The 20,367-nt window shown below is 48.9% G+C and overlaps 4 protein-coding genes and 1 non-coding gene across 5 annotated transcripts; 4 read left to right on the forward strand and 1 right to left on the reverse strand.

The window, feature by feature from the left end:
* Positions 1-1,231: 1,231 nt before the first annotated feature.
* On the reverse strand, positions 1,232-1,478 carry FPOAC1_009561 (uncharacterized protein; the record flags this gene model as incomplete). The annotated part of the gene is made up of 2 exons (XM_044853986.1): positions 1,232-1,239; positions 1,313-1,478. The coding sequence occupies 2 exons, from the start codon at positions 1,476-1,478 to the stop codon at positions 1,232-1,234; spliced, it is 174 nt and encodes a 57-aa protein (XP_044706656.1).
* Positions 1,479-2,847: 1,369 nt separating this feature from the next.
* FPOAC1_009562 (uncharacterized protein) lies at positions 2,848-3,312 on the forward strand (the record flags this gene model as incomplete). Its single annotated transcript, XM_044853987.1, has 1 exon — positions 2,848-3,312. The coding sequence occupies one exon, from the start codon at positions 2,848-2,850 to the stop codon at positions 3,310-3,312; it is 465 nt and encodes a 154-aa protein (XP_044706657.1).
* A 3,333-nt stretch (positions 3,313-6,645) lies between these two features.
* On the forward strand, positions 6,646-7,206 carry FPOAC1_009563 (uncharacterized protein; the record flags this gene model as incomplete). Its single annotated transcript, XM_044853988.1, has 1 exon — positions 6,646-7,206. One exon carries the CDS (start codon positions 6,646-6,648, stop codon positions 7,204-7,206), a length of 561 nt encoding a protein of 186 aa, XP_044706658.1.
* Positions 7,207-7,591: 385 nt separating this feature from the next.
* Positions 7,592-7,675, forward strand: FPOAC1_009564. Its single transcript has one exon. It is a non-coding gene; the product is annotated as a tRNA-Asn (tRNA).
* Positions 7,676-15,069: 7,394 nt separating this feature from the next.
* FPOAC1_009565 (uncharacterized protein) lies at positions 15,070-20,096 on the forward strand (the record flags this gene model as incomplete). Its single annotated transcript, XM_044853989.1, has 4 exons — positions 15,070-15,502; positions 15,552-15,678; positions 15,732-16,043; positions 16,133-20,096. The coding sequence occupies 4 exons, from the start codon at positions 15,070-15,072 to the stop codon at positions 20,094-20,096; spliced, it is 4,836 nt and encodes a 1,611-aa protein (XP_044706659.1).
* Positions 20,097-20,367: the final 271 nt, after the last annotated feature.

A 20,367-nucleotide genomic window follows, 5' to 3' on the forward strand; every position in this document is an offset into this window, starting at 1 on the left:
GTCGAGATGATTATCATCATCCCTACCTATCCGCGGTGTGCGCTTGTCCGCCAGCAACAGATGCATATATACCGTAAAACTACATTTCGCTGTGCTGTGTTGTTGTTCATGCTGTCTGCCGGCGGTGAAATTCAATATTCTCAGCTTTCCGCAACTTAAGTGGCCGACAGGCGCTGCCTGGATCGGACACCCTCACTGCAAGATGACAGCCATCCTCCCAACCGAACCGATGAGTGACTCCTCGGTGGTAAAACAATTAACCAGTACAGACGAATGATGAACAGCAAAGCAACCCTCAGGCACGTATCCAGCAAATAGAAATGTAAATACATACTCCTTAAGGGAGCGGTCAGAGATGCACGTCGTTCCTCAACACCTGCATTGGACTGCATCGCTGCAGCACATCGTATCTACATGTCTTCTTAGCCTTTTCTGTCAAAGACCAATACCGCACCGATATCCCGCGATACCTTCCCTTCCTTCCTAGAGGGGAAAACAGAGAATGTACATAGTAAGATAGGTAGGTGAGCCAGCGGACAGTCAGCCAGGCTAGCCAGTCCAGCCCTGTGGGATGCATTACAGTGTGGTGTGCAGCTATAAAAAAACCTACACTTGCCCGACCCGATCTGAAGGCTTAACTTTTTGGTCTTTGGGCTCTGAGCTATCTCGGGACAACGTATGCCAGGGCGGAACCAGACAAGGCCAGGCCAGGCCAGGGACCGATTTTAGGTGTGTTGGGCGCTGAAGGGGAAAACCTAAGCCTTTCCTAACCCAGGGCTGTTTGAGAGAAAAGGGAGGGAAAAGAGGGCGTGGGGGAGACAAGAGAGAGATCTGACGGAAGAGGAGAGAGAAAAGACACAAAAAGCAATCAGACCATCAAATCCGATTAATTACAGGTGAGACAAACATGAATGATCACAAACGACGACAAAAGTAAACGAATGGTGTTGGTCCTGAATAATGGCAAAAAAGAAACGAATGCGACAAGATGGATGAATGAATGAATGAATGAATGGATCATCATCCATCTCATGGGAGGCACAAACAGTGACCGGACTCGTTACAGCAGCACCAATAACACGCCAATAACGCATAGGCAATCAATGAATGATTCACTCGTGTCCAAAGAATACAGCACAGTATCAATCAATCAATCAACCATGTCAGTCAGTCGTATTTGCCATCACATCGCATCGTATCCCCGACGCATTGCTTCGCTGACCTGCCGTAATCAAGATACTTGTATCATGGTTAATAATCCCATCCTGTTCGTCAGCCTGGGCGGTTCCAGCAGTGCCCCCTCAAAAACTACGACCAAAGAGCTGCTTGTGACTCCCATTTGCGTTGATGATGACTGTGACTTGTGTCCCGTTGCCGCCGCGCGCAGCCCGTGATTTGGTATCTTGACCCGCGGGATGAGGGAGGCGCAAGCCTGTGATTGAGACCGTGACAACGAATGCCAGCACTGTAAGTGACATTGTGGTTGCTATTCGTAGATAGGTACGTACAATACGCCCAGCGCAGCCCAAGGCTGGGGGAGGCGTTTTTTGGCCCTTACCCCAGATTACGAAAACAAGCCACAGGGCAGAGACAAAATCAAATCATTGCGAGGAAACAGGTTGTTTGTGTCTTGGACGGGAGCAGATTGTCTTGAAATTGATGACCGGTTTGGTCCAATACGGAAGTTGTTGTTGTTGTTGTTGATCTGTCGGTTGTAACGTATCCGTAAATCCTATTGCATATGAAGCTTTGCTTATCTCACCAATTTCCTTTTTATTTTCGGTGACAGTGTCGGTGACAGTATCAGTCAGCGTCAATAATTGTCTCGTCTCTCGTCACCCCAACTGCAAGTTTAGAAAGCAAGTTACTGTATACGGCAAATGTTGCTCATCCCAGCTCAAACACTAACACCGACACCGCCAGGCAAACGCGAGTAACCATCCATTACGAAAATTGTTATTCTGGTCTAATTCTCACAATCTCTTGGTTTTTTAATACGTCTTCTTGTATTAGAAACCTGATTTATGGTTATTGTGCGGCCAGTTCTCGGCTCTTTGGACGATTTAACCCGAGCGCGATAAGCTACTTCACCTCTAAATCCCAAGGTAAAAAGAGGTCTTGGCGAATTCTTTGATAGAAAACAGGAACAGATCTGGATACCGAAGCGACCCATCAAACTTACCGTATCTCTGACTCTTTCTCTTTTCTTTCCTTGTTGTTCTCGTTCCCTTCCCACGGATCCGCTCTTCGGCCACCCCCTCCCTCTTACTGGTATTTTGTTAGTGGTTAATAGGCGTTGTGCCCGCTCTGGCCGTCCACTTAGCCGCTGTATCGCCCTGATTTTCCCTCTGACTCGAATTTCCCACCGCTCCTTTTTCACTTTTGCCACGCCCCTCTCTAGGTATCCCACCACAATCCACCCCCCACAGAGCGACGCCGAGCAGCACCTCGGTAGAGTAGAATTTAGCATTTGCCCTCTTTCCCGACGAGCAAGACCCTTGGACCCGCACTCGCACCCGTTCTCGGTCTCACTCCCCCTGGCGTGGACCGCACACCCTTTTCACCCCCATTACACGCAAATCTTCCATTCCACACCCAAAAACCAGCAACACAGATCAAATCTAACACGCCCCTGGCCTCCCTTAGTCGGCTGCCTGCCCGTCTTGCTTCATTCATTTATATCTACCCGCATCCCCAGGTTTTCGTCTCGAGGATCCATTTATCTGCCGTCCACAACAAAGAACTTCAAGTGATCAACACTTTACTACTTGCTATTTGGCAACAGCTATAGCTCTTTGAGCTTCAATCACGACTTTCACCTCGACTATCATCACAACCACCGCAACAATGTTCGGTTCATACAGCTCCATCAGCTCCATGTGCGCCTCTTCTGCGCCCATGGATATCGCGTCTCGCAACATCTACCGATCTCAGGATTCCGCCTGCGCTTTCCCTTCATGGCCTCGACGTGACTCTCTTTCTGAGTCTGATCGCGAGGAGCGACCCACTTCTTATCTCTCCGACGACGACTTGTTCCTCTCCGATCCCTTCGACGATGATGCTCAGAGCGTCTCCAGCGCTGGCAGCTCCTCTCCTGGTGCCATGGCCTCGCCTCCCAGCCGCATCTCCGACTTCGAACTTCTCCAGGCTGAGCGCGAACGCCAGGCTGCCATTCAGCGAGAGTGCATCCGAGTTGTCGCCCTCGAGAAGGAGCGTCGACGAGCCGCCGCCCGAAAGCAGCGCCGTAGCAGTTCTCACAAGAAGAGCCCCAAGACCAAGCTTACCTCCATCAACGAGGAGGCTATTGAGTAAACAATGCTTCTTGGATCTTCTTCACGACTGTTACGACTTCACGATAGCGTATGTCTATACACAACAAAAACATCAAACTTCATTCACTAACAATATTTCAGGTTGCTTTTTGCATTACATGGCAATATGAGATACCCCATGATACCCCACACAACAGTTTTCGCATGTGCGCATTAATAAACGCACATGCTGGATTATCCTACCCATCATTTGGAGATGGACATCTTTCCGATACACACCAAACTGTTACTCACTAAATTGGCAACCTTAATCAGCTACCCTCGGGATCGACTTGTAACCGCCGGCTTGATTTTTGGTAGGCGACTACACCACCACAACCTTGGTCGATGACGCCATGGGGTAGACCGCCTTTGAACCCAGCAAATCAGAGGTGGGGGTGGGGGTTGCCCAACCAAGAATGAGTCAGAACACAAGAGGCCAAGACTGAGGAATGAATGACAACAACAATCAACAATCAACAACCATGATCTTTAGAGTTCCCGGTCGTGGCCGAAACGTTCTCCATCTAGAGAAACGTTGCCATGACCCGAACCGGATACATGGAAGCCTTCATCCTTCGTCTTGACACTTTCTATCCCTCACCGGACCGTCGGCGAGCTCGGCCATCTACCGCTGCCCTTCTCCCCGCATTGCGGTCTGGTCTATATTCTATCATTATCCGCTTGCGCACGCATCGGATCAAGCTATTCTTTTCTGTTGAGGCTTTTATCAAAGCCAATGTTTTTTATTTTCTTGGGCTCGCCGAGTCCATCTTGTTTAATCATTTTCGTTTTCACACACCATCAGTGTGGATCGCATACATGGATGGAGTTTCATTTTATTTATTGCATCATTAGGGCATGGGACACTGGATACAGTACAGGTTCTTGCATCAGTCTTCCCAACACTGGGATGAATCAGCTGGTACACACTTGGGAACAGGAACATTAGGGCATAGGATATGCACCCACACACAGCATTGCATGGTTAACGGCGACATGGCATGGAATATTTAGATACCTTAGGATAGTTTGGCGGCCCAGTGCCTGCCTTGATTTACAAGATACCCTCTTATTAGTTAGCATCAACAATCATCGTACTTGGCTTACATCTCAAAACATACTCTTGTCTCTTATTCATGTGATATATGGGCGCTTCTACTCGTGACTCCAGCCAGTATGGTCCTTTGACCATTTGAACCCTGAACTATATTATTCCTAGCCTTGTGTGCAAGTAATCTTGGCAACAATCAAGCGCCCAGCCAAAGCTGTTGAAAGTGTGTGCTACATCTTTCCCTATCTACCAATAAACATCAATTATTGCCGAACTATTCATCTAATACCGGCGACAATAGGGATGCTTTCTATTTTCTAGCTTGGCCCGTGGTACCGTCCCGTGCCGCTGGCTTCAAGTCAAGCTCTTTTGTCACATGGGCTGAATTGACGCCTTTACCGCGGGGCCGCGAGGGCGGTGAGGTGCAGCTCAATCCAGGACGGAGCGTGTGCCTTTTTCCAGATCGGCGATAAGAGACAAAGAGATCCTCACGTGGGAAGCTCGTGATGAGAGATATATCGGGTATCATCAGTTGAAGGTGGGTGTTTCTATAGACGAGGCTTTGTCTGATATCGTGTTGGTGTGGTATGCACATATGTCAATCAAGTGCTCGGAAGAAACGGGGCGCAACGCACGGATGGGGTATTGATCAATTCAAGCCAAGTCGCGATATTTCGAAATCGCGAAAAAGGCGAGATGAAACGTTGTTCCCTTTGTTGGTTTTCGAGTCGAGTTTAGTTTGCCCTGTAGCTTGCGAGTTTAAATCGCATTGTCTAGGTCAAGCCCCATACATGGAAAGCCTTGACATTTGCTTGGTCTCAAATGCTATTGTTGGATTGACGGTCTAAGAGTTGACTCAGGAACCAACACAGGGTGAGCTAGACAAGTTGAAACGGGCGCTTGAACCACTGCGATACGTTTTAAGTAGTGAGTGAAGAATAGTACATATAGCCGTTTTAGGTTGACGATCGAGTAATGATGGGAGATTGTGATGCATGGACGTTATGCATGAAATACAGAATTCAATGCCAATGCAATGAAAGTGGGAGTGGGAATAGAATAGAATAGATAAGACTCAAATGTTTGATCAGATTCTTTGGGATAACTTGGACAGTGGTGTTTATTCCTTTCAAGAAAAATGTCTATTGATGCTTTGTCTTGTTGTCCAACCCGCCAATACGAGACGACACGACCACAAAAGGCTAAAGATAAATCTAACTTTACTAGCAACGCTATAGTTTCGAGTTCCCAGGTTACACGAGGTAATATCCTTTTGCGTCGGAATCAGTATAATGTCACAGTTCCCAACCATGAACCGGTATCTCGGAGCCTAGGAGCAAGCAAACCAGCACAGCTTCAGTGCAAAAGCAAATACTGTTGGGGTGATATGTTTCCCTTATCAATGCACAGTAATAAAATTTGGTCGAACAGTTCAAATGACCCCTCAATACTCCGCAAATAGGTCTAATTTGAGTTTGTTGGATGAGAGATCACGGTGTAGTTCTATTCAAGCCACAACATCAATGATAGATGGAATAGTCGGTCTGATGAGAAATTATGTTCAAGGTTACTAATTTTGGATGTACCTACATACACAAAAGTAAACTGCAAATAAGTTGCTGCTCAGTTCAACGAGCTTCATGTGTTAGTTCACGAAGCCACTGCCTGTCATAGTATCCCACAAAGCCAGGTCGGAGAGATACTAGAAGCCAATAGTACCAATGGGATGTATATCTGATAGTGACTTGAGTTTATTGAGATGATCATGAAAAACGATATCCAATTGAAAGTTCATGAGGCGATCATGACACCCCCAGGCATTGCGATGAGGCGCAAAGTCACACTGCCAACCCAACTTGAGCGAAACAGTCACGATGTGAATAAACATGATACACAACAAGCAGCGGTATCGAATGTGTAAAATGGGTGAATATGTGACTTACTATTTGACGAAAACCTTTGTCAGTATTCTTACTTTGATCATGCATTATATCTCAAGACTCCATATCCTTACTATAACATGGTCTCTGAGTTATGCATTGATCCTCAAATCGTGTAAATATGACTATACTCACACCTAGTGAAATGTATGAGAAGTTGTTGTACAGTCATGAGATGTACTTGAGCCGGAATGTGGAATTGTCATCATCATCTTCCCCGCATCACGAACTTGGTAAGGCTTCACTGAATCTCGATTCTACACAACTCTTACAACCCAACTTAACACTCATCGAAACTCGCACATACAGTGGCTCTCAGGTTACAAACAATCAGACGTCGATGAGCCCCTCACCAAGATTAAACTCAACCCCAATCAAAATGGTTAACGAACAGGATCGTGAACAACTCCGCCTCGCCGTCTCACTCGCCCACGAGGCACTCAAAGCAGGCGACGCCCCCTTCGGCTCTGTCCTCGTATCATCAGGCAATAAAGTCCTCCAGACAGACCGAAACCGCACCGTCACTGGTTCTGATAGCGACGGCCGCCCCGACGCAACTCTCCACCCAGAGTTCACGCTCGCGCGGTGGGCTCAACTCAACCTCAGCGCCGAGGAGCGCAAAGCGTCAACTGTGTACACGAGTGGGGAGCACTGCGCCATGTGCTCTGCTGCGCATGCGTGGTGCGGATTAGGAAGGATTGTATATGTTTCTTCAACAGAGCAGTTGGAGGCTTGGAAGAAAGAGTTTGGCGTTGAGGCACCTGTTTCACCTTTGAGCATCAACCAAGTTGCCCCAGGACTTCAAGTGGAAGGTCCTGTCGAGGATTTGGCCAAGGAGGTTTATCAATTTCATGTTGAGAATTGGACAGGGAAGGGATTTGAGTCCAAATCCAAGGCTTGAGTTTGGATAGGCTGGATGTTGTGATATTAAGAGAAGCATAGCAGGTGTATGGCATCATCCCTATGACCGCATGGAAGTTTTTAATACAATACCAAGGCGTCCGATAAAAGAATTGAGGTGACAAAGAGTTCATGTCAAGTTGCGTATCGGTCGTTAGAAGTGAAGGCAGAGAGAACCTCCGGACCATCCGACTTACAAATCAGATCTCAGTATAATTGCGGCAACAACACTCACTTTACCTGGAAAGGATGTAAGCCATAACATCCAGCTTTTTACAGCAGTTCACCTACGTTTATGTATCAGCAGAGACTACTATATATCAATTTCTTTAGGGTTTTATCAATATAGACTCAACTTTGCAACAGCTCTCTTATCCAATCAGGTATCCCCTGTGGCTTAGTTGGCTAAAGCGTCCGACTGTTATTCATAGACAATCGGGAGATCGGAAGTTCGAGCCTTCCCGGGGGAGTTACTTTTTGTTTCTACTACTCATTGCCTATAAGCTGTTTGATGTCTTTTTGCTTGATTGGATATATATAGTCATGATGGATGTGTGCATCATGTCTTGCTTGTCGAGTTATGAATCTCGTTCGGGGTGACTTGGACACCCACTCGTAAGCACGTTACTCACGAGAACTATACTCCATAGTGGTCTCAATATTCAGCCTTGCGATGCATGGAAAAATATTACCCTAGTATGGAAAGAAACCCGCAGGAGCTACGGATGCCGTTGTTGTTACATTGCGGTGGTTGTCCCTGGACCATTGCAACTACGTCACAAAGACTGACGACAACTCATCATGGCAGTAAAAAATACAACACAACTTGAACAGAACTCGATGCATACCTCAATAGCAGTACGGTAATAATGGTCCTGCGGGTCCTTCTTCTTATAGCCAAAGCAGGCACCGAAGTATGGTGTCTATCAGTCTTGAGAGAGTGTTGGAACTTGTCATTAATGCCATCCACTACTCAACACCGTCTGAGTTGGATTCCAAGAACGGGCCAATCTATTCTGAGATTATGGAAAATATTTTTCTTACTCACATCTGATTTAGGAATATGGCTGCGAAGTCCAAATCTGTCTGTAAAGCAATATTATATTTTGCTCTCAGCCGATAACTCCTCAGTGACTAGGTATCTACACAAACGTGACATACATTAGAACCATGGATTTGAAGAAAACAATGGGCTGTCTGGAAATTCAATCGTCTTTCAGGTAAAGCACGCAGCGTCCAACGTCCCTCACCTATCGTCAGGTACACGCCTAGAGAGAAGAGAGTTCATGATGCCCAAGAATCGTCAAGATAACCCAAGTGTATACAGCCAACAAATGTCAGTTCACATACAGATGCATGGAGACCCAATGATATGTACTTCCAAACCAGTTTCCATCTTGGGTATCTTGCATTGCCCCAAAACGTCCACCAGAGACCAGTCCGCTTACACCATTCCTGCGTTATCGTATGCATAATACGAAGGTTCAACCCGAGACAACGCTACAGAGGTGTACAGTGTAGCATTCCCACTATCTAGTGGTAGACCCGCATCTAAGGTCTTTGCACATTAGCCATCGTCTTCCTCTCATCCGTGTGGATTGAGTCGAGGCGAGTCGAGGCTCAGGGCAACCTTGGCGCCCACATTCCACCCATGCACAATGTCAAATCCGTCGCGGAGCCGGGTTTGTTCCAATTGGGCAACGACTAAAATAAGAAAGATTTGAATTTCAATGTTCTTTGTCTGCAGCTTCTACACTGATATGTACCTCTGTACTGCTCTGTGGTGTGCTGCATTTCGTGATATGTATTGCCAACGTCGCGAAGAGCAGCCATATTCAACACCACTGGTGTTGGCGTGTTGATATACCTAAACAAGCACCTGAGAGATCATCACAGTTGGTAGGACCTGATTGCGGGGAAGCCTGAAGCCACGCGAGTCGATGGATGCTGACGCAAGGGATTTCACGCACCCAACTTCTAACGTTGCATACATGTCTGGTGTGCCTGCCTGGAAATAGCCACACGTTAAGGACAATGGGATTATATAAAGTGATTCATTTCAATTGGGATGTGACAGGCGTACATTTTTGATAGGGACACTGAGATGAGGACCTCGAGTAAGATTGAGTGTTTGAATCCAAACATCAACTGTAGTGACCCTGGCATAGATGATATTGATTCTGAGCCCATCACACTTATCAGCATTTACACAGATGCGCAGAATGATCAAAAGGGACCCGGAGCAATGGCGACTTATCGACGATACCTTGCTTTAAGAGGCGTCGAGTTGGGGCCGTTGATGCCGACTGTTCCGAGATGAGATTGCTCGCCAGTCTATCAGTAAGAATGGCATTCTGTTCATACATTGCACTTTGACTCCTGCCTTGCCCTGATACACGTGCTCACATTTAAAGTGTCAACAACGCGCAAGTGTGAAGTCCTGAGTATTGGATTTCACAATGCTTGGCTTTGCACTTTACCAAATCCTAGTCTCGCGCAATGCGAATAAGGAGCTACAAAATATCAGGACTGCTAAGACCAATCGTGATCCAATTAACGAAACATCTAAAAACCATGAAGCTAAGGTTAACAAAAGTGTGCAAATGAAGCTTTGATATACACCAAAAGGCCTCACTACCAATCACAGATAATGCTACATCGACAAATCTTACATGTTGGTTTTGTCCCTGGTTGATCTGGTGCAGAGAGGCGGCCGCCAGTCTGCAGCCGCAATATGAAAATATCGTAGGAAGGGATTCGGAGTCTTTTGCAAAGTGGCGTTATCAATGTGATAGTTACCATCCATCAGCTTGGCCGCATTTTGGGCCGCAGCTCATAGCATGGCGTGCCAATACCCCAGTTGGCATATCAAATGCGCGAAAGCGACGAGCGGAGACCCTACGGCTGGGTCGAGCATGTCCCTTGACCAGGGTCAACCTGTTTCAGTAAACAGGGGAAATGTGATAATGAAATCGCAGGTCAATGCACTGGTCTGTCGATTCGAAAAGTCTGAACTCTGAAGACAAGAATTGGCACAGACACCGACCTCGACTGTGAGGCATCTGAGATTGACTTGTGTAGGACGGCATAAACGAGCTGCAAGCACCGGGTGCAGCAAAAGAAAGGGAGGTAGAATGCCTTTCACATCAAAAAACTGCAGTTATCCGCTCCCATAAAGCAAAGGGACATACATAGACGCAATTCGCGTGAGGCTGCAGCCAAGCCTAAGAATGGATGGGGACAACCGTGGGGTAACTCAAGTTCTGAGGCCAGACAGACCAGGGCCAGGTCTATCTAGCCCCGGGATAATGAATTGCTCATCGGTCAGCGAGAGTTCTTGATCGGTGGCGCTGAGGCCCAGTCGGCCTCTGATTGTTAAGTGTGTGCAGTTTCACAAACAATGTATAGCGGAGCAGTCCACTTATATCTGCACATCAATATCGGCCATTGAGGTGACAAGCAGCAGACCGTGATCCAACTATAAAGAGGTACGTGTTTGAATATATTTTGTTGTAAGTGAAAGTGCAATGAGTTGTAGATCCTTCTTGCATATATATCTGATATCGAAAGTTTGCCCAATCGCTTCTCCTGCTGTACTTGGCTTGCAGGAAACACATACACAGAACCTGTCCGCCGGAACCGAGAAGAATGAGGCGAATTGGCTCAATTGGAAGAGGTGCGGTGAACGAGAATGACATATGCTGCAAACATCTGTCCCTAGCCGAGCGGTTGATGAACAAGGTCTTACCAGGTGGAGGCGCTTGTTGGACTCGAGGCGCTGTACCCATGACAAGACTGGGAATTCCATCATGCATATATGACAGGGAGTCAGCCTGTTAATTAGCGATGCTAAGTCCGAATAAGCAATTCGAGTTTCCTATATAGCCACATGCTTCTGAGACAAACATCGGAAGGAAGGGTTTGCTTGGCCGGGATTCAAGGTTAAGGAAAAGCTAGCTGGTATCTTTTGTCAATAGAGGTCCACGCATACGATGAGGCTGGAGCGTAATGGTTGTAAAAGTATTGAGAAGATGGAGAAACTCTGTGACTGCATCCACGTTCGTAAAATACCCAATGACTTGGATATCGAAATGCTGTTAATCGAGTGTTTTCCTGGATAATTCACCCCGGATCAACTTAGCGGATCTAATTAAAGACATGAAGCAGCTAGTTTGACAGTGGGCGCCATGCCCGTTGCTTGATAGGTTGATATTTCAATCTTTCTAGACTATCACCAAGACGAAGGAGTAAGTAAGGTGATGTGTATTCGAGGTGGTCTAAGCTATCGGAGGATTACTGAAAGATAAGATTTTCACTTAGAGAAGAAAGTTGCTGCTGATGCAGAATCTATTCATGGTAGAAGAATGTGTGTGGGTGAGGTTACACTGAAACGGGACCAGGGGCACGGGAAAAAGCAAAGAGAGATCGTGTATGCAGGAGGAGAGGAAAGAGAGATCCGCAACTTGAACAGAGTTTTGAGAATGGAAAGAAAGGAGACTTTTAGGTGAGTCTTGCACAAGGCAGGTGCGTTTATCCATATTAAGCAAGCAGTTAGGCGTGAACAGATTCACGTCCAGACTCTCTTTCCTACCTAGTTCATTATCGAAGGAGGTCAAAAGTGGAGCAGGCAAGTATAAGGGCACTCACTTACCTATGCAGCTGGATGTCAGCTCATGTCTCTCTCTACCTATAAACAGTGGAGGCCGGAACGAGCTCAGATTTTGAGCGACATTGAATATAAAATACAGAAGCATGTTATCCAGAAATACATACTCGTCTAATTTCTCTCAATCATTCGATATCGTCGCCAAGCAACGGCGTAGTGCTCTCCAGACTTGATATAAGAGATGTGGTTGATGGAGAGCTCTGCCCCTTCCCGTTAAAAAATGTGGGTACAGACCCTCTTCGCCAGCGGGACGGGAAGGAGGAGGGCGATTAACTTCTTGTAACAGAGGTGATCGGCCGGCTTATTGGCCCGTCCCGGTTAGCTAGCGTATCCAATAAGCGCCGAGAAACCAGCTGTAGCACATCTTTGGCAAGCGGGGTGAAAGGCTCTATCCAATCAATGCTAGCATACAAGCGCTTGCTCAAAGCCCCCATGCTCTGTTTCCCCAACCATATGCTTTCATCTTCCTTCATCTCAAAAATGAAATCAACTATGTCTTTGATGCTATAGAATATCCTTCAGCGCAAGGGACTTTACGAAATGCCCTATCAGCCTCTGCGACTTTAGAATACCCCCCACTGTAGAGCTCGCAGCGCTCTTGAACAGCGGTCATCGGTGATGCTTCCTTATGATGTTGTGCTAATGCACACAGATTGAGATGTAAGGTACCGGCCACTCTTCGCTGTCGACAGTACCCTCCAACACAGCTGGATCGGGCATACCATGTCGTGATACCAAATTTCCACTGCACCAACGTTGCAGTAACTGACCAACTACCCGTGGGGAGACGCTGTGCGGCCTTGGGCTGTTGCGCTATACTCTACTGCCGTGTTGTCCTGCACTGCAATGCTCAAGAAGTTACCACTCGCTGTTGTACCAAAACGCCGCCTGCATGCTTCTGTGTACGTCTCACCAGAAGAGGGGCACCAGCGACTTCTCTACATGATTGATGGATTACTCTCAATGCAAATATAACATGAAATTTGGATGAGACGACGGCGGAGGTCATCAAGACCAAGGGCATGCTTCCATGATAAGAGTTAGATCTCAAACGATAAGATGCGAGCCATTCATGCGCTTGTCTGCAAATGATGGAATACAATTGATTGATTGATAGGTCGAGTACGTCGAGTCTCTAGGTCGGAATGCATCTGGAGATTTACAAGGGTCCCAGTCTACTAGTGGGCCATTCAATTTGATGTGCCATCCAAACGATTCACTGAGAGAATTGAATTCAACGGCACGCGGTCAACCCACGAGGCTAAATTTGACAGGGGGCATTGCTCGCTACATGCTTGACTTGCTGCGACTCGCTCGTCGTCAATTGCCTTGTCTTTCGTCAAAGATCCACAGTACACGATATGCGATGAGATGGCAGTCCACGTTGGACATTGTTCGTCATAGCAAGGCCGCAGCCGCCGGCCTCCGCCTCAACTGGCATCTTTTCAACCAGTGTCTGAAGGCATGCTAATGCTAATGCTAATGGCATGTCCAACACCCTGCTCACTGTACAAGAGGGGATCCTAGTCTTCTGCAGCTTCTCTTCCCCACTCGAATTGTTAGCTCGAGTCCAAACGGCGAAAAAAAAGATGCTCAAGCTCCCAATCCCCAGCCGCCATGGACCATCCTCCATTTCGACCCCCTGGCTTCCATATTGCCTATGCCTATGAAGCCGGTCCGTCTCCGCTGATCCATTCAACCCAACGTTCGCAAGGCTCTATTTTAATATCAGTCTTTGGTTCAAGCGTCCACTGACAGGCCAGAACGCCACTCTCTAGGCGCCATCTCTGACTCTAAACCCCGACCTTGACCCATGATGGATGGTCCATCACATATAGCACACGCAGTCAGTGGGCACCCACACTGTCATAAACCCTGTGTCTGTGTCTTTCTCAAAATCATCTCAACCTGCACTTTTTCTGGTCAGAATTTCCTTCTTGGGCCTCCCTCTTCTTAGTCTTCTCTTTCCGCCTTTGTTTTGCTTTGTATCGCGCCTCTGGTCCTCGAGTCCTGGCCTGTTTGTGTAGCCTCAATCACATTGTCACACCTTCAGCTCCAACATCAACCTTGATATCACAACTCCACCAACGTCCATCTATACCAGCCCCCAAGCGACTGATCAACTTTTACTCCGTAACAAGAAAAGGAATCAAGGTAAGGATTTCAATTCGCATTTTGCAATTTCCCAAACACTCCGTTCTTTCATCTCCCAATCGTCAATTGAGCGTCTACTACATGCCACTTCGGTATCCCCATCCCTCGTCATATCTCCCGTCTTAATCGCATGTTGTCGCTCAACATACAAGCGTATGCAAACGCACCTACACAATTTTGATGGACCCTAGAATCATTTTTTCAAGGGATTACAAGCTACAGCTGCAAGTGAAGCGCCGGGTCACACCCCTTTCACATCCCATCCCTATCCGCATCCACTACCAAGCTCTTCCTGGCAGCTACACTTTGACCTTGACCACTTTGGACGCTCATCTCTATTTGGCGTCGTTCGACCCCATGCAATCACATTCAGTCTTAGCAGGGTAGGCGGTTGCGTTTTTGCCGTTGCTGATTTGCGCCTGTTGCATCGTATTCAACTGTTGCCCTGGTTGAGGTTACTCTTGACAAGCAAAACCACAGCTTTGCCCATCTCTACACACACGTCTTTTCTTTCTATACCTTCTTACTTTGCTCTCTCGATATCTCAAGCTCGCCACTAATTCGGATTCCCAAGAAATCACTGCATCTGCCTCTTATCATACACCGTCGCGACCGAGACATACAGCTTCACAAGTCCCGCTCGTTGTCCAACCTCACATCGCCGTCGCTACCCGCTTGACCGTATCGCACCGTATCGTACAGTGACGAAACACTTCAGCATAACATCATCCGAGACCTTGGCTTACCAGAATATTGAGAGACTGTCATTGTCCGGGTGTGGACAGCAGGACATTTCGAGGCATGTTCGACAGGCCTTGAGTGTAGCTTTCCGCCTGTTTCTGCGACCTCGAGAGCAATTGTAGTCAAACCCCCGCTATCGGGGGCTTGTTCCTCGTCGACATCGATTCACACCAGAACAGTACGTGCCGTGTCGCACAAGACGAACACCCACGCAGAGCAGCCGTGGCTCCTTCTGGTCATCCGACTGGCTAACGCAAGCTCGTTTACCGCAGGTCGAAATCCAGAAAGGATATCAGGCCCATCATGTCCGCCCCTGTGGCCACGTCGTCACGGAATCGCACCGTATCATTAAGTTCTGGCGGAAGGTCTGCAGCAAGGAGCAAATCGTCTCAGGTTCCAGACAGCACTACCATGCCTCACGTCACGGATTTGAAGTACTTTGACCCCTGTGCCGCCACGGCCTCTATGTTTCTTTATGCCCAGGGTTCATCTGTCGTCTGTTGTCACCATGATACCCTTACTATTGAACGAAGATTCTCACGACATGCCGATGAGGTTCAGTTACTGGCAGTCGATAACCAGAGCGAGAGTGGCGGTGGTCGCTTGGTTGTAAGTTATGATGCTGGTCAGACAGCAATTGTATGGGATTTAATGACGGGCGATGAAATCGCTCGATTTGCCTCGTACGAACATTTGACTGTCGCAGCATGGATGAAAAACGGCAATGTTGCCTTCGGTATGTGTCCCTAGAGCGAATCTTGTCACCCAATTACTCACGTTTTCAGGCAACACGAAAGGAAGTATCATCATGTTTGAGCCTTCAACTTCCGAGCATGTCTCTTCAAGAACCATTGATCAGATTGCCGTGACTGCACTCGCTCCTTCGTCTGATTGTCGAACATTCGCCATTGGGTAAGTTTATCGGTCGCATGATGCCCATCTAACCCTTACTGACAAGAATACAGCTATCAAAATGGCTCTCTATTTGTGGCTACATTACAACCTCGCTTTACTATTCTACATAATCTCACCACTTCCAGAGGACCCTCGCCTATCGTTAATCTCGCATGGCATGCCTCTTCTTCGCGGCAAAAATCTGACATGCTTGCGGTTCAAATGCGCGATGGCGACCTCCGTGTCTGGAGCGTGGCAAAGAAATATAGCGCTGATGACCCTGCTAAAGTGGTTCGAAACCTCAGAAAAGCAGAAATATCTATGGATGGGCCCAACTGGATGGGATGGTCCAAGAACGGTCGCATAATCCAGTATTCCGACTCGTAAGTCTTGCAAATTGCCACCATCACACACCTTAGGCTACGCGCGCGCTTAGCTGCATGACCCCTTTCCTCGACTAACGTCTGCACAGGCAAACACAGTCATGGGATGTTAGGACAAAGCACGTCACACATGATCCCATCCCGACTCTCGATCTTGTTCGCGGTCTTGCCGTCTATGGCCCAGGAGCCACTCTTTTCACCCTCGGCCCCAACAACACAGCACAGCAGTTCGATCTCAACTCCCCAGCAATTATGGTTGCCAACGTTCAGCACCCAGCCAATTTGCTGCCACCGTCGCCTCCAGTCTCTGAGGAGATCGGGGACAGATCAGCAAACTCGGCCACTACCATTGCCTCCGAATCCGAGTCCAGCTCGATCCCTATGGACATGAACATTTCTGAAAGCGACGAAGACCATATGTCACCATTTGCCCGCCTGACAAGACGCCAGGTTTACGACTCTGGTAATGAGCCCTATGAATCAGCCAGCCCTGTCTCCAGCCGGAGTGGTCTTTCGTCCTTGTCAAAGTCCTCAGCAGGGTCCTCTCAGACCCCTGGCCGCTACCCTCAATCAACGAGGTCAAGGGGTCTATCAGAAAACACTTACATCTCGGCCGGGACCTCGATCCGGTCATCCACTATCGGCAACGGTAATGGCAATGTTCAAGGCTATTCGAGGGACATGGATGCGTACTCTATGGGATATTCTCTTGGCACCACTAGTGTCTCGTCCATGACTTCAAGCCGCTCACGCCACAGACCCTCACGCCTACGCAATGAAGTGCCTCGCAGCCCCGACGACAACAAAGTCCATGATCTCTTCAAATTCACACGAGCTCGTCTCAGTGATATTCCATACAAACATGCTATGGGATCCAATAACGCCCGCCTGACTAACGATGATCTGCGTCGTCAGATGCTCAACACCATTTTCGGATGGAACAAAGAAGTTGAGGATCTCATCCGGGATGAAATGAGCAGGCACCCCCAAGGGTCTCCCAGCCGCATCCTTCTAGCGAAGTGGCTTGGCGACATCGATTCCAACATTATGAATGCCAACTTTGAAAACATGACTTCATCCGACTGGATGCTCCTTGCATTGAGCGGTATTGGCGGTCAAGCCTCGCAACAAAAGCTTGGCCAAGCGTACGTTCAACGGTTGCTCGAGGCTGGGGATGTACACGCTGCAGCCACGATTATGCTTGGCATGGGCGAACACAACGATGCTATTGAAGTCTATGTCTCTCACAAGCGCTACATGGAGGCGCTGATCCTTACGTGCCTCGCTGCTCCTAGCGTCTGGGAGCGTCAAGCTGCCATCATTCGGAAGTGGGGAGAATGGGCTGTTCAGCATGGCCAGCAACAACTGGCAATCCGATGTTTTGCTTGCACTGATCAGGAGTCTACGGAGCCTTGGACATCTCCTTCAGCTGCTCAGCTCAACTTCCAATCGATGACTCCTAGTATTCCCGAGATATTGAGCCCACCTCTATCTCCTCCTGGTGTTCAACGTGGCCCTCAGCGAAGCATTGCCAAGACTTCTGCACTTAAGCTCATCACCTCATTTGGTGATCAATCGCATAAATCAAAGTTTTTTGCTGGTGATGGAGGCCAAACACCTATTGCCGCTGGTGTCACACCTATTGCTGACTCTGCCGGCTCGCCTGCTTTGTCCCACGCCTCGAACAACGATGCCACAACGGCGTTCCTCCGTCCGTCAAACAACAGCAGATTCAACACACCAGTGTCCGCTCGTGCTCGAGGACGTTTGCCATCGATTGGTGAGATACCATCAGACCTCAACCGTGATGCGATCAGAACAGCGGGGCTTTCCGCTGCACCCTCTGATTATGAGCCTCGATCTAACCATGGCCGAACACCGTCTGGCAATGATAACATGATGTTCGGCACAGCATTGCAGCGCGCTGCTACAGCAAGTCCAATGATGATGCGCGAGCATGCTCAACGGGTTGTTCAGCCAAGTGAAGGGGACTTCCCACCGCCACCTGACCATGCTGTGATGATAAAGATGCAGCAGGCATCGCGAAACCACCGCAACGGCTCTCGTGATCGTATTCCGCTTGGTGTCAACCTACAGCTTCAGTCTGGAGTCTCGCATGAGGAAGTGACATCCCCCGAACATTCAGTTACCTCGTCGAACCGTTACCACTGGCCGACTCGTCGCCGAGGCCCTGCATCTGTTACCAGCTCCGTTACCTCTGCATCGAGTGCCGGCCGAAGCCTTCGTCACCAAGCCGTTCGAAACCGAGAAGACTACATTCATAGCCTTGACGCTGCTAACCACTTCTCCAAGAGACAACGAAGCCGCCAACGAAGCCAGTCAAGGACCCGAGATACATCACGCAGCCGTCCTGGCAGTCGCGAACGAAGCGCTCGATCCAGAGAGCCATCTGAAGAACGTGGTCGTGTAGCTGCACGAGGCTGGTCAAAGGCCAAGCGATCACCGACGTCTCCTATCCCCATGTCTCCCGAGGATTTGCTGAACTTGAGCACTCCACGTCATGTCCAAGCTGGTGAGCCAAACACGGTTCGTAAGGTTAGCACATCAACTATGAAGCCGGGAAGCCGAGGATCAAGCCGAGCAAGCCGCCGTAGAAGTCCTGATGGACGAAGCCGCCCCGCAGCCTTGACCCTCCGTGGGCGCAGTCAAGGCCGAGAGGGTTCTACACAGCGTTCTCCTTCCTCCCCTCTTCCTCTTGAGGTCACCACAGTTCATTACCAAGGTTCCGAGGATGAAGAGGACTTTAGAGCCGCAATGGCTGCCCAGGAGGAATTTAGAAACAAGCACAGCCGCAGCGCCACTCGAGGCCTCAACTCCCCCGCGCTGAGCAAGCAGGATACTTCCGAGAATCGACGCAGGGCCAACTCCGAGGTCGCCAATTTTGAAGGACCAATGTCTGTTCATGGTCGAGCTGCATCTACAGAGCATGCCGGTGACCTCCGACAAATGAAGGATGAGCGCCAACGAAAGAAGGAGCAAGCAGCCCGAGAACTGGAAGAGCGTCGCAAGTCTCTGGCCAAGCGTGCTCAAACACCGTCTATCCCTCACCCTAACGAGTTTTCTCCTGCTCTTGCCGTCACTGTTGAGACAGCAGAGCCCAAGCCGTTGCCTGACGATATTCCACCTCGGAGCGCCACTGAGCCACCGCAGAGGAGCATGTATGCCCGTAACGGTCCTGTGATCGGCCTTCCAGCAACCCCCAAGGCTATGAGGCTGATAATCGAGGGTAACCATGATCAGTCTGGAAGCACCCCCAGGCCCGAAATGCCCATGATCCCAGCCACTTTCTCTCAGAGGCACTCACCAGAAACCTCTCCTCAGCAATCTCCAGAGAAACCGGAGCCTAGCGCAGAACCTGGTCTTACTCTGCTACCATCGACTGTCTACCAGCCCCCATCTCGGCCCCCGATTCCTCGTAGCATGTCAGCTCCCATTCCTGATGAGCCTGGTCAACGTCCAGCACGGTTTGGGCGCAAGAGCAGTGTGGGACGTATTGAAGAGGTTGTTCCTGGGGAGCGACGACGATCCCATGAGGATGACCCTCTTCCTCCCCCTCCTCCCCCTCCTCCGGCACCTCCAGTGCTTAAGGAGCTTAGGCATCTTGCTTCACCTCCTCCACCTCCTCCCGCCCCTCTTCCGCATGCCCAGCGATCTCAGCAGGGAGGTGCGATTGCGTCAGGCATGATTGAGATTGTCATGGATGATGACCTGTCTTCTGGGAATGACCAAGCTTCAGAGGCTAGCCCTCCAGCTCCAGCTCGTCAAAGAGGCCATGGTCGAGGCCGAAGCATTGGCGACAGTAGCATCTCAGGACGAATTCACAAGGCCACCGAGAGGCTCCGATCTGCTAGTCGCAGTCGCAAGGAGTATGTGCGATCTCCCCCCTTCGAGGCTCCTTACGAGAGCATTCCGATGCCGCGACAGCTCAGATCTCCCCCACCAGTGTCGTTCAACCCTGATGTTCTGCGTTCGCCCATCGACTCAAGGAACAAGCACATGTCGACTGGCTTAAATCAGAACGAGATGATCTAGAAGGTCTCTCAGAATCGCAGTCAGAACCCTGTGCAGTACTTTTTCCCATTCTATCGCTCTCTATAAGTTTCATATTGTTCCATTCTGTGCATGGCGATTGGCGTTCTCACCATCTCAAGGCGATAAATAATCCCTTTTGCACGCCTCTTTTGGAAGCATGCTGCACATCACAAAAATTAACGGTTTTTTTTTTCTTCTTTTTCCTTCTTATTAATTCGATATCGCATCTCGAATCTGTCGGGACATTACCAGCAGACATGCTGATAAATGC

This window comes from Fusarium poae, chromosome 3 (genome assembly GCF_019609905.1).
Source record: "Fusarium poae strain DAOMC 252244 chromosome 3, whole genome shotgun sequence".
NCBI classification, from domain to species: Eukaryota; Fungi; Ascomycota; class Sordariomycetes; order Hypocreales; family Nectriaceae; genus Fusarium; species Fusarium poae.